This window comes from Corythoichthys intestinalis, chromosome 6 (genome assembly GCF_030265065.1).
Source record: "Corythoichthys intestinalis isolate RoL2023-P3 chromosome 6, ASM3026506v1, whole genome shotgun sequence".
In the NCBI taxonomy this organism is placed as follows: Eukaryota; Metazoa; Chordata; class Actinopteri; order Syngnathiformes; family Syngnathidae; genus Corythoichthys; species Corythoichthys intestinalis.
In genome coordinates this window covers 38778046-38792821 of record NC_080400.1, presented here as the reverse complement: position 1 = coordinate 38792821, position 14776 = coordinate 38778046, and the positions used below count along the sequence as shown (strand labels likewise).

Genomic DNA, 14776 nt, shown 5'->3' with positions numbered 1-14776 from the left:
GGCTTGGCGTTAATGTGGGAGCCGCATAATGCCCTTTATTTTGAATTGGTGCTTTTATGTTATTTCTTTACATTTCACTTCAAAGTAATGCCAATTTTGTTGTGCCAGTTGATGTTAATCAAGCATTAAGTGTTAATATAATTAATTAAAGTTAATTGGCTCTAAGTAAAGCTTGTCATAAATTTATCGTATCAGGCGGGTCGGCTCTCAAGCTCAATGAGGACCAAGTCACATCTCCAGGTCCTCCTCTGAGAACCTGGGCGAAAAAATTATGTGCACCTCTGGTTATATGTATTCCTCCTTTTGTGTAGATCAAACACAGAATGTTTGTTCATTCTCAACTCTTAATTAGTTTTTTTCCCCATCTTTTGATGCCAAATTAAACGACACTTATTGTAAATCTGGGCCCCAGGCTCTGACTTCAAAATAATGAATTCTTAATTAAGTGCTTTCTGTTTTTGTATTAGCAAGCCTCCTAATGATAGCAGCGTTTTTTTTTTTCTTTCTTTTAAATCAGGTTACAAAAGGTTGAAACATATTCAATTAAAAAGTCCATTCAAATCTCATTCTTTGTATTGTCTTTGTATGGTGTGCAAAAATTGGGGCATTTTCACAGTTTTCAACATTAATAGCTTTCTTAATATTTTCGCTGGGACTAACAAACTGGGATTTATATCAAGATTACTCTGCTAATGCTGGCCTCAGATTAATCAATTGGAATTTTGGGCACATACTGCATGTAGCTACCTTGAATTCTGACAATTTTGTCATAAGTTCACTGCATTCAGTCTTTTGCAGTCTTTTTTTGTGATTTCCAGAAATGTTACTTATCGGGACAAAAACTATTTTGGCGTGCTGGGGTTGAAAACAAAACATTTTGGCATTAGGGATGTTGAATTTGGCTCATATTTGGTAACTATGTGTTTGACTTTTCCTCGGTCGATGCTTGCACTGTAACCCATGTGAGGAAAGCGTGAAGGAGCTAGTGGTGGGCGGATTCAAATATCTATATTAATGATACCAAGTCAGCATCGATATTGGATCAATACTAGCCTGGTGAGATCGATTCTTCATTTAAAGCTCAAAACAGCCAGGTCCCCTGAATCACTGCTCCTTTGTCAGCGCAGAGGAACGTGAGCAGCTGGTGACGACGTTTACGCGATGGCGCAAAGAAGTTACCGGCTCCGGTTCATCAGCACACTCATAGACAGAAGAATGGCAGAGAGGAATATGAGCCCCGTATGCCTGTACTTTAAAGCAGAAAGCCAGACAACAAAATGTGGGATTTATAGAAAGCCAGGCTGGTTTAGTGGAAATACTACCAATTTATATCAATATACTATGATAAACCACCCAAAAAAAGGATGCATCACAGCATTACGTCTTTGTTTTAATTTGTTTACATGTTTATTTTCCTTAAAAAAATAAATCATAATATATTTAATTATAAACTTTGTCCTGGTTTTCAACAATTTATAATTAAGAACAAAAAAAAAACACTCAAGGTCATAAAAAGTCATTCAGATTTTTGTATTGGAATCATGTGGCACTGTTTCAGCATTTGATAACACTAAGATGTGTCTAAGCAGCTGAAGAAAACGGGTAAAAAAACAAACAAAACATAGCTATTGGTATCAGTAGCTATGACACTGGCCCATATTTACTTCATAAAAGATTGAAGCAAGCAACCAGTACTACAGTACTGTAGCAGTATTTTCAGTTTTCCATGACTTTTAATGACTTTTCAAAAATATTTCATTAAACTTCTAAGCCAAAAACTTGACACATTTCAGTGGGACCACTGAAAATTGAGGTGCACAAAAACAAATACCGGTAGTAAGTTTCTTCCCCTTTATGTGGCTTACCACTGTCGCTTCTCTCATGCTTATTATATCGAAGAACTGTGATCCCTCACTTATCGCTGTTAAAGTCCAAATGTGAAGTAAGGTTGGCCAACCATGTTTTTGAATAATATCAATGACTAAACAATTATAAGCATTTTTTTTTTTTTTTTTAACGCAACCCTTCCAGATTCTTTGTTTAACCCATAGCAACGCCCTTGACAACGAAAATGCTTTTCTTCGACAATCTTCGGAAATCTTCGGAATTGACGTCACACCGAGAACTGAGAGGGATGTCCGCCATACACACAGTTTTGTTGCATTGCTTCTCGGTAAGATGCCACGGCGGTGTGTGGCGATGTATTGTTCTCAATCTAAAGAAAAGTTGTATGAGTGGCTGAAGGATACCAGGGCACGTAAATGGACATCTTTTGTTCGCACTAAGCGAGTGAATTTCACGCCATCATCGAATAGTGTTCTCTGCTGCAGCGAATCAGCGAGCGGCGCAGGTCACGCAGTGAATCATGGGAAATGTAGTCTTGGGACAACACTGAAGTGGTGCTTTGTAATCTGTTCGCTTGTGTGAAAAAACTACATTTCCTCACGCCATTAGACGCCACTTCTACAGGCTCTATCTATCGCTCCGCACAGCCTGCCGAGAGCCCCAAGCTGTGTTCGTACTGTTAGCTCCATGTGTTAATAAAGAAACAAAGTTGTCAGCACGTCGTGTGTTCGATACCTTTGTCAACAAAAAGCTCATAACAAGACACTATGCACGATCCGTTTAAGAGACGCTGTGACTGGAGAGCTGTGAGTAGTTGGAGGCGAGGGGGTGAGATGAGCGAGAAGCAAAACTTTGCGGTCGAATGTGGCGGCAGTCCGCTATTATTTTATTTTCTTATAGTTGCCACAATAAAGTGGAGAAAGCCATCAACGACTCATCTCCTTCTTTCCCCCCAACGTTTTTATATTATTACTTCATATGCATGAGAGCTGCCGGATCTGTCAAAATGAACATGAAGTCTGATTATTTTTTTTAAACAATGTCATCAGATAGACAAAAACATAAAATTATGTGCAAATGCCTGCATCTTCAAATCAAGAAAATATAAACAGCCTATATCTTACCAATCTTGTAATCTCGATGGGTCTTGTCTCCATTCCATGTCAGGTAGTCTAGGCGCACTGTTTGCATCCTGATTAGCGTCTGGCTAATACTGTACATGTTAGGTCCAACATAAAATTCCAACCTCCTCTTCTTCCTCCAACTCTTCAAAAACTTGGACCTCCTCCCTTGCGCTCGATCTATCGCTTATATCGCTGTTGGAATCATTGTTTGAAGGGCTTTGTATGGCGGCCGTATGGAGCGCTGCCATCGCTGTTCTCGGTGTGACGTATCACTTCCGGGTTCGTCCCCTTTCAGGCTCGAACTTCCGAAACGCGATTATTTTGTCAAATATACAACATATGAATGATTTTTTCATGCTTTATTTGTTGGACAATGTTTAATTACTTTAATTGTGACCATATTTGGCATGTTATGAAAACCGTAGTGAAAACCGCAAAGTAGTGTCACCGCCCCATGTTTAACATATATTCTTTGTGTGCATATGTAATATGAATAAGTGTATATAAAACCCAACAAATGCATATCCAATCGTTATAACATTAATGAGTAGTTTGAAACATTTAAATAAAATAGGTATAGTATAGCGTAGCATAGCATAGCATAGCATAGCATAGCATATTTCCCTGGCATTTTGTCCACAGACATAATATGGGCATCATTTAAATTTGAATGATTCTAGTTCTTTATTTTGGCTCTGGTTCCAAAAGATTCTTGATTTTAAATCTATGAGGGGGCAGAATCATGTACATCATAAATTTGAAAATGTATGTATCATGCCTTTCTAGAAATTCTATAATATATTTAAACGTATCCAACCAACCCATGTTCATTGTTTACACAAATTTGTATAATTAATCTACCAGCAAAAAATGAACAGTAAAATGTAATGTTTAAAAATAATACTCAGGAAATCCTATATTAATTACATTCTTGCCCATGATGAGTGCAGCAGTACCTTTGACCTTATTCATTTATTCAAATTGTTGATATTTATCAGAGCAGAGTGTTCAGACGCTCTAAGCCGACACATGAGACCTGAATGTAAAGGAGCCGACAACATTTAGGGCTGAATAGGCGACATGAGCCTGCTTTAAAACGGACACAATGGAGTGTAGAGCACTTTTAATGAGTATCAATTGTGATGTCACACATCCCACACACAGATGGACACCAGTGAGGCCTACACGCAGGCACAAAAGCATTGCTGCCACGTGTCCAGATACAGTACCCTCCTCATGTTACGTATTCAGACCACCGTACAGATGGAAATCACTAGTGACGCACTGAGTGGTGAGTTTTCCACAAAGCGAGAGTCAATTTGCTAGGAGTCTCAGATGAACTACATGTGAAATGAGAAGGGAAAGTTGTGTGGGAGGTGAAATCTAAACAGAAGCTGTAAAAGCAATACTATGCTATATTTAACTGGTACTTTGATTTAAGAATTGCCCCATTTACAAGTATTTACAGTTTAAGAGCCCTCTCCTGATTTATATTTTGTTTCATGTTGAGAGACAAAACTTTAATTTACAAGTGGGATTACTTTGCTACATGCTTGAGCAAAATAATAATAATAAAAAAAAAATGGTGCTTTTGTATCGTATAGTGCTGTAATTCTTTGTTTAAAAACAATCAAGCACAGAAAATTGTGGTGTTTTGGGGGAAGGCCAGGAAGAGATTACCGGTAATAGCATTTCAATTAATCATTGATTTGACATACTAATAAATCGAGTTATGAACTTGGTCAGAATGAATTAGAATCTTGAGTCAATGTACATCAGTACTTAGGAAAGCATTTCTCTGATGTAGTCTTGGTGAATTAAATCATAATCAGTATATTTCTACGTGCAAATTATTTGTTAAAAGAGCATGAATAGATTTCTTTTTCTTGCTTCTACCCACACATGAATGTGCTCTGTGTGTTCAAGATGTACTGTTCAGGGTATCATCACCAACAGCTACCATCCAAGTGTCAAAATGCACCTCGTGAGCATGTGTGGGCACCTTGCCGTACTGGCCATTAGTGTAAAAATGCGAGTGCCAAAGGCATCCAAAGAGCTTTGGATAAATGCATCCCATTTGGCTTTTCAGCATACTCGTGAATAACTTGAAGTTCAATGCAGCCTGATTACAAAAGCAAAAAAATCAAAGAAATATGATGCTTAGGGAAGCAGAATAGGCCACGTACTTTACTTGACTTTAGTCATCTTTTTTTTTTATTTTTTTATCCTCAATGTATTTCTTTGAAAGGCATTTGAAGTGCTCATTCAAGTTTGATAAGGATGTCGCCCACCTCGCACATTGCTACTTAAAGTGTAGCTGTATGCTAACTAGGGATGTCCCGATCGTATATTTTTGCATGCAAGTCTGAGGCTAGATTCAGACTGCAGGTGTTAATGCACGAATCCGATTTCAAATTCGATCTGGGTCACTTTCGTATGTGGTTCAAATCCGATCCGGGCCACATTTTTCCAGAATCTGGCGGCGGTCTGAACTGTCAAGTCTCCCAAACCGGAATTTATGCAGCAATTACGCCAGAAAAGAGCGAGAGAGGCAGGCAGGAAGGCAGCGATGCAGCTGTGCATTAGTGCGCTTATGTGCAGGGGTGCCTAGCTTGAACTCGGCTTTTACGCAGGAGGCGGGGCAAAATGACTAGGGGTGCAAATATTTCTGCTCCTCACTGTACCACTAGAGAAAGCCACTATATTGAGTTAGTGCACTTGTTACATACAGTATAGCTCAAAGAATGGACTACTGTATAAAGCTTTGTACAGTACACACACTTTACCTGAAGCAGACGGTGTGCCAGTCAGTATTGAGAGCTTGGAGATACTGTTCATCGTATATCCTCTGTTTGCATCCCGCACACACGGGCAAACTTCCTCCAGCTGGAACAAGATAGAGGTACGTGAGTAAGATGCAGTGCGGTTAGACACTATGGCAAACAACGACCACAAAGATAACTCATTGTGAAGATCAATACCGGTCTCATATTGTCAATCATAACAGTGTTATCATCCCGTCATTGATAAAGGTTACACAAGCAGCTGTGTTGGGAAAGCTTATTCAGGTTTGCATTAAAGAAATGCTGATGTAAATCTTTATTGGAAAGGTGGACAAGGCTGCAGTAGGCAATACAGACAGTACGCATTACAGCTCACTTAAGCACATTTTAAAGTTAATCCATCTAAAAGCGCATCACACACCCATTTACATCAAAGACATAAATGCATTGAGAGGCTGAGTAAGAGTTGTTAGTGTACTGTATCATTATCAGTCAATATGTTGCTTTGTTATGGATAGGATGGGCCATTGTAGTCTTGTACTTTATATTCTATTACAGAAATGAATGTGAATAAAAGTACTAGTAACTTGTGTAACAAAATACTGTACATAGTTATAACTAATGGACATGTTTTTTCTTTCTCTTTTTTTCTACTGAGAAAAAATGTAACCAAAAATTATTCACTGATGGGTTTGCAAGGAATCAAAATTTTTTTCTGTTTCAAAAACAATTCATGTTCAATAACAATTACATTTTTCAATTACAATCAATTACAATTACAGCCAAGCAACCATGTCACAACAGATTTAATCCTGATGAATGATAATATAATACGCAAAAGCTATACTTAACATGCTTAAGAGACATCATAAACAGAATATTGAGCATAGAAATGGCATTTTAGTGTAAGAGTTACGTATTCAGACTAAGCCTGTCGCAATATGCAATAATTCCATTTATCGCGCGATAAATAAAAATGAAGGCGGTCATTTTTCCGCTGCGATTTATCGCCTCGCGTGCACGTGTGTGCGCGCGTGCGGCAGACGTGCTGTTAAAAGTTCAGATTCCTCGTTACCAACTGCGCAAAATGCATCTTCGTTCCAGGTCCGGCAAAAACTAGCGCCGGAGCCAAATGTTCCCATTATATCCTATTGTTCAAAGTATACCAGCTGCGTCAGTGCTCCGGAGTGACTGTGGACCATCTATGGCGCGCCGGTGTTGTTGACTTGTGGGCGCTCCCGTCAGGAGTGACATTTCACGCGGGGCGGCTATTTTTCGGCACAACGCCGGATATTTACAACGAAGTCCGCCAAAACATTGTTACCGACTGGGCTGCTACAAACAACCTCGCTTTGACAACGAACAACTGAATGAAATTAAGAGCGCTGTGCTTCAAACTCGTCCTGTTTATGAAAGTCAACTGTCATATGCTGGTGTTGTGTAGTAATGAGCAGACGTGAATTCAGCGGCGCTTGCTAACATTTTTAATGCGCGCACACACTAGATATCATGAAATGGCAAACAAGATGTGCTACTCCCATGCCATTGGCTACGTGAGCCCAGAGTGATTATGGGACAAGTAGTCCATATACTACATCGATGAATTCTAAACTGTCATGACAGAATGGAAGTTAAGAAGGCCAAATTAATCCATACCAGTGACTATAGATAATGTTGCAAATATTGTTAATTCAGTACGTGACACAGATGGATTCGGACCACAAATAGGATGTCTTACTCAAGTAGTAAACCTAGCTCCTACGGGAGCTGTAGCAATCAACAGTGTGCCCTGCCTCAATTTACAAACAGTAAAGATTGTTCTCAGCACTTTTATACAAATTTTTTTCAGATCAGTAAGAAGTAAGCACATAAATATTATGCACTAAAATGCATGTTTATATGATGGCAATTTTTGCTCGTTAGCAAAAAAAAAAAAAAAAAAAAAAAAAAACAACAACAACAAAAAAAAAAACGAAACAAAAAATATTGTTATTTTTTTACAGAGCATTAAATATATTGAATCGGATCGAAAACCGTGTCCTCCGTATCAAAAATCGTACCAAACCATGACTTAACTGTATCGTTGCATCCCTATGGAACACCATTGCAGAAGCTATGACGGGAAAAGTTTTCATTTGCCTAAATGCTTAAGTTATTAAGTGCAATTTAAAAAAAAAAAAAAAAAATTTTTTTTAAAACACATTTTATTTATTCTGTGTTTCTGTGCGGTATCAATATTGTTGTCTTTTACTTAAGAGGCATGGTCTATTGTTTTTAGTTGTGATTTTTAGTATTAGTAAAAGTAAAAGTATCTAGTAAAAGAATTTTGGAATTTAAGAGTAAATATTTATCGCGTTTAAATGGGTGTACTTGATCTATTAATATATACTGTATTCTCACTGTGTTATTGTAAATTGGTTAAAAAAATGGGGGGGGCGCAATAATATCGCATATCGCCATAATTTATGAGAACAATTATCGCACACTAAAAATTTGTTATCGCGACAGGCCTAATTCAGACATAAAATAGTAATTATCGTAAAAAGTAACTACTGCTAAGCCTAAATGTGATGACAAAGTAATTCCTGCTGACCATTGTGTTACAAGACAGTAATAACTTCTGAGGTGCACATTTAACATTAAAAAAAATATATACGTTTTACATTGTATTACTGTTGAGCAAAAATGTCTAATTACCTCTAAGCATAAAAGTGAGCGCAAGTTAAATACAATACCAAACACAGTAATTACTTAGAACAAAAGAACAGTATAAAGATTACTGTATGCTCTTGTAATAACGTCCCCATTCTTAAATGTGGAATAACACATAATTATCTTCTCTAATAAGTCATGTAATAACCTAATTTTACAGCAATGTAACAGCAAACTATATTTATGAAGCTACAACCATCAATTTTACTGCATACATTTTTACACATTTGTACAAAGATATCATTGTTCCTAGGGGGAAAAAATCTTCACTCAGATGATTTCTGTAATGGCTTGCTGTACTATACAGTAGTTTTATTGATCTCATTGAGAAGGGGGGGCAGTTGGGTCTATGATGTCCACTAATGTCTCTCCACTCCCCTTCACCTAGGCTCTTCTTTAATTCATATATATCACCTTTCTATTTATTATTAAGCACTTTGCTTTTTGCATTATTGCAGGTTCCGGTGTCCGACACAATACAAGATAAAAGGCAAAGAAATACACAATAAACACATGATTAGGGCTGCAGCAAATAATTACTTTTTATAATTGATTAATGGGACGATTAATTAAATGACTAATTGGATGAATGTCACTTTTTTCAATTACCTTTACAATTTAGCTTAAAGTTGTTTTAGGCATGTTGAAGGTAACAATAAAGACAATATGGATGAGTATTTCCTTCAAAAATAATATTTTATAACAGCTTCCTGAGATATCTGTACTGTAATCTACAACTGTACTATTTTAAGTACATAAAACTTGTTAAAGTGTTTAATAAAGGTTTAAAGTATAAAACACAAATAATTTCTCAGTACACAAACCAAGTCCTGTTCATTCAAATAAAAAGAAGTGCTGCTGATTGACATCTTTTTCTTGTGGGCAAAGCGCTGACATAAATTGTGTCATTGCGACTCATTTATTGTTAGGGCTCCTTGATTACAGGCTGGAGACCAGACGGGGGGAAGCGACGACAACTGCGAGCCATTAACATCAGCCGCCTACAAGAGCCTGATCGTTGTTGCCACTCGTCGCCAGACCAACTCTTTCGGCATTCCCGTCAGTCACGTCCAGCACTCAGGTGTTTACCGACATATATACTCCCGGCTAATCTGACCTTTGTTCCGTCCCAGGATTCCTCGTGCCTGCTCCCTGACCTGTACCGTTGCCTGATGTCACGTCTACGCCTGCCAGCGACCACACGACGTGCACGTGTGCTACAACGACCCTCGACGCGCCGCTGAAAATAAACCTTGTTAAATAATAACGGAATTCTCCCTTGTCTGCTTTGGGGTCCGATTCCCAGCTCTCCCTAACATTTATTTTCTTTAAACAAACTAAAAAACAAAATCCAATAGGGAGGGGGTAGACTCTAATGAATCTGTTTTCTTAGTTAAACAGCGGCTCATAAATACAATCCAAATCCAATTTCAAAGCACACTCTTTTGTATGAGAATTTACTGTATGAATTTGTGTTGAAAGGAGACTATAAGCTGTTATATGAATGGATTTATGTGTGTTGTTTCTTTATAAAAAGAAACGAGACAACTTCACAATCTAACAATAACTCAAGTGCTAATGTGCTTCTCCAAGACACAATACAAAGGGACACTTAAGACACTAATAAGCATAATCGCTAACAAGCTTAGCGCTCTGTGCTAAGTACCATAATTTTCGGGCTATGGGGCACACCTGACTACAAGCTGCCACCCACCAACTTTGACACAAAAAATGCATTTGTTCATAGATAAGCCACATCAGATTATAAGATGCAGCTGTCCTCACTGTATTATGGGATATAAACACCAAAAGATATTAACCAATAACACTTTATTTGACAGCGGCGTCATAAGACCGTCATAATTATGACATGACACTGTCATGAGCATTAATGAATGCTTATGACAGATGTCATATAGTGTTATCTGGTAAATTATCTCCCTTTTGAATGGATGTAAAAGATCCGAGCTAGAAATAAATGGCGTTAGTGACAAAATATGCGGGATGACACTTAGTGACATCTGTCATAAGCTTTCATTAATGCCCATGACAGTGTCATGTCATAATTATGACGGTCTTATGAGTCTCATGATGCCTCTGTCAAATAAAGTGTTAGCTCTTAACCCAAATAAATCAACAAATAAGCCGCACTGGACTATAAATCGCAGGATTCAAAATTAGGGAAAAAAGTAGCGGTTTATAGTCCGAAACGTACGGTAATAACATCTCATCAACAAAGAATACAAACAATACAATTGGCTTCATTTACTCACCTCTGACGGGGGCACACTGGATCTGACAACACAAAAAGCAATCTAACTCGACACTTCGTAATATTATTGATTCGGCAACCCAACATTAGCAGCAGCAGTTGCAGCACTGAACTTTGTCTTTCTTGCTCTAATCACTGTCACGCGCGCGTAGCCTCACATTGCACACAAACAAGGACCCAAACGGGACTGCTCATAGCTGCCGACAAAAATCGATTATCTAATTAGTTGTCAATCACTTTATTAATTGATTAGTTGTTCCAGCCTTTCACATGATTCTTCCTGACTCAAATGTAAGCATAAAAACACACAGTTACTTTTTGCAGACCGCTAAAATCTTACATGAGTCACCTCTTTCAAGCTGGTCCAGTTGGTGTTTTGTCCGCTCCCGGAGAATGACTCATTATTTTTTAGACAACGTGCTGCTTGGGAAGGAAATAGACCATAGTAATAAAATACTACATAGAGTATGCGTGTAATTAGCTGATAAAAAGAAGCTTGTGTCCCACCATTTAAACATAATTGTGGTAGTGTGATGGTTTGGGTCGCTATGCTTCAATAGGACATGGCTGTGATTAATGGAACAGGGAACCCTACAGACATGTGTCCCACTGTTTCTTCATACCCTCATGATCTCGGTCCCTTGAGTGATGCAGAATGAGAACATCCCAAAATGCAGTTCCACCTCTGACTGGCTAAAACAAAGACAATTATGATTATGGAGTGCCCATGTCAAAGTTTGGACTTGCTGTACTATATGTGCAAATCAGATCACTTTCAGATCAGCATGACAAAATCTGCAAAAAGGTGTGCACCAAAATTTCTCCACTCTGATAGGACACATGCCAAGGTTTGCACAAGCAGGTATTGGGCATCATATATACAGTGGGCAAATAAGTATTTAGTCAACCACCAATTGTGCAAGTTCTCCTACTTGAAAAGATTACAGAGGCCTGTAATTGTCAACATGGGTAAACCTCAACCATGAGAGACAGAATGTGGGGGGAAAAAAAACAACTGAAAATCACACTGTTTGATTTTTAAATATTTTATTTCCAAATTAAAGTGGACAGTAAGTATTTGGTCAACTACAAACAAGCAAGATTTCTGGCAGTCAAAGAGGTCTAACTTCTTCTAACGAGGTCTAACAAGGCTCCACTCGTTACCTGTATTAATGGCACCTGTTTTAACTCATTATCGGTATAAAAGACACCTGTCCACAACCTCAGTCAGTCACACTCCAAACTCCACTATGGCCAAGACCAAAGAGCTGTGGAAGGACACCAGAGACAAAATTGTAGACCTGCACCAGACTGAATCTGCAATAGGTAAAACGCTTGGTGTAAAGAAATCAACTGTGGGAGCAATTATTAGAAAATGGAAGACATACAAAACCACTGATAATCTCCCTCAATCTGGGGCTCCATGCAAGATCTCACCCCGTCGCGTCAAAATAATAACAAGAACGGTGAGCAAAAATCCCAGAACCACACGGAGGGACCTAGTGAATGACCTACAGAGAGGTGGGACCACAGTAACAAAGGCTACTATCAGTAACACAATGCGCCGCCAGGAACTCAAATCCTGCACTGCCAGACGTGTCTCCCTGCTGAAGCCAATACATGTCCAGGCCCATCTGCGGTTCGCTAGAGACCATTTGGATGATCCAGAAGAGGACTGGGAGAATGTGTTATGGTCAGATGAAACCAAAATAGAAATTTTTGGTAGAAACACAGCTTCTCGTGTTGGGAGGAGAAAGAATACTGAATTGCATCCGAAGAACACCATACCCACTGTGAAGCATGTGGGTGGAAACATCATGCTTTGGGGCTGTTTTTCTCCAAAGGGACCAGGACGACTGATCTGTGTAAAGGAAAGAATGAATGGGGTCATGTATCGAGAGATTTTGAGTGAAAATCTCCTTCCATCACACAGGCATTGAAGATGAGATGTGGCTGGGTCTTTCAGCATAACAATGATCCCAAACACACAGCCAGCGCAACAAAGGAGTGGCTTCGTAAGAAGCATTTCAAGATCCTGGATTGGCCTAGCCAGTCTCCAGATCTCACCCCAATAGAAAATCTGTGGAGGGAGTCCGTGTTGCCCAACGACAGTCCCAAAACATCACTGCTCTAGAGGAGATCTGCATGGAGGAATGGGCCAAAATACCAGCAACAGTGTGTGAAAAGCTTGTGAAGAGAAAACAGAAAACGTTTGGCCTCCGTTATTGCCAACAAAGGGTACATAACAAAGTATTGAGATGAACTTTTGGTATTGACCAAATACTTATTTTCCAGATTGATTTGCAAATTAATTCTTTGAAAATCAAACAATGTGATTTTGTTTTTTTCCCCCACATTCTGTCTCTCATGGTTGCGGTTTACCCATGTTGACAATTACAGGCCTCTCTAATATTTTCAAGTGTGAGAACTTGCACAATTAGTGGTTGACTAAATACTTATTTGCCCCACTGTAGACATCATTTAATATTTACTGGAATGTCAACAGAAGAGATGTGTGACAAATTGAAATTTTAAACAGAGCGTAATAAATAATATATGCAAAATATATATATTTCAAGGTAGCGAGCGAGGATGGGCAGATATATTTAGTACCATTAGCCATTAGATGTCCATTATATTGTGATTGCTTAATGCATGCACTTGTTCATAGTAACGTTATTTATTAGGGATCTCCCGATTGCATATTTTTGCACTCGAGTCACCTGATTTTGAGAATCTGCCGATACAGCGTCCCGATCAGAGACCGAAAAAAAAAGTTTTTATTTGTTTTTATTTGAACAAAAGTTCCAAACATGTTACAGTACTGTACTTTTTACAGTCCGTCCTCTTCTGCTTTTTCCGGGACGGTTGCAGAATATATATATATGTATATATTATCTTTTGGAAATGCCATTGTATTTTTGGATTGTTACATTTTAGCCCTTAAAACGTTTTTTAAAAAATAATTAAAAAAAAAAAAAAAAATGTCGGAGCACGAGAATTTTTCATTACATCACCTACCGAAGTTTCTCTTGCCAGATCAAAGCTACAAACCTGTCAATCATCATTAACTTTAAGTACCAAACGCCAGCTGCACGGGTGACCAAGAAAAACAGTTTGGTCGCACTGCTTAGCAGGAGTGAGGGTGAGAGGCTGTGGCACTGTAGGTGCATGAAGAAGAAATACATATACATTTTTAAAATTAAAAACCCAATCCTTTTCACCTCTGAAAAATGGCGCGATCGGCCTGCTTTCCAATCACGTGATTGGATTGGTACATCCCTATCATTGATTATTGCTAAACTTCAGCAATAAACCAAATATAATATTGTACTTGGCAAATCTACAAGAGAATGAGGAGTGTACATGACCTGGAGGTGAAGACTTGCACGCAAGCATGACGAAGGAGGCAACATGGCCTCATTTAGACAACCATCTGGACATGCAGCCTGTCAGTTTTTGTAATTACAACACACATACGGTAAGAATGGCAAACTACAGAGGGGAGATTGCTCGCTGTCATTTTATTTTGCCCACAAGCAATGTGAGAGCAAGTCCCGCCCGGGCGGAGTACTCGGGTGAAACACTCCAACTCGCCTCATTCTTTATTTATTTATATTTTACCTTCCTCCTCTCCCATGCGTTCGTCCTTCCAGGTGCAGCAGAACAGCATCAACCGCATTCACTCTCCGATAGAGAGCCTGGAGACTCTGGCTGACTTGAAAACCGATGCCCAACCACCTCGGGCTGCCGGTGTCGTACAGGCAGTTGGCTCGAGTTCCGTTTTCCTGCTGCCCGCTCCAACTCTGCGCCTCTGCGGGGCTTCATTCATTAGAGCAGCTGTCCAATGACAATGCTCTACCAACCACAGGTCAACGCTAATTGGCCGAGCACGGTTAAGAATAACGTTCATTGGTCAGAAGGGCTTTGGTGGGCGGGAAGTAGGAGTGGCTGCTGCAAACATGCCTTCTCCAAGTTGGTGCAGCCCATGGCCTGCCTGGGTGCAGCTGCCAGCTACGGTCCGCAGTACTCGCCTTCCA

The 14776-nt window shown here is 39.1% G+C and overlaps 1 protein-coding gene across 1 annotated transcript in view; it reads right to left on the bottom strand.

Annotated features, from left to right (window-relative positions):
- Window positions 1-14531, bottom strand: part of limk1a (LIM domain kinase 1a) — an 82235-nt gene extending 67704 nt beyond the window's left edge. The window contains exons 1-2 of the mRNA XM_057838787.1: window positions 14361-14531; window positions 5756-5855 (exon numbers count right to left, since the gene is read on the bottom strand). Coding sequence (XP_057694770.1) covers window positions 5756-5855; window positions 14361-14418 — 158 coding nt within the window. The 5' untranslated portion in view covers window positions 14419-14531. The remainder of the gene's footprint in view (window positions 1-5755; window positions 5856-14360) is intronic.
- Between the last annotated feature and the right edge of the window lie 245 nt (window positions 14532-14776).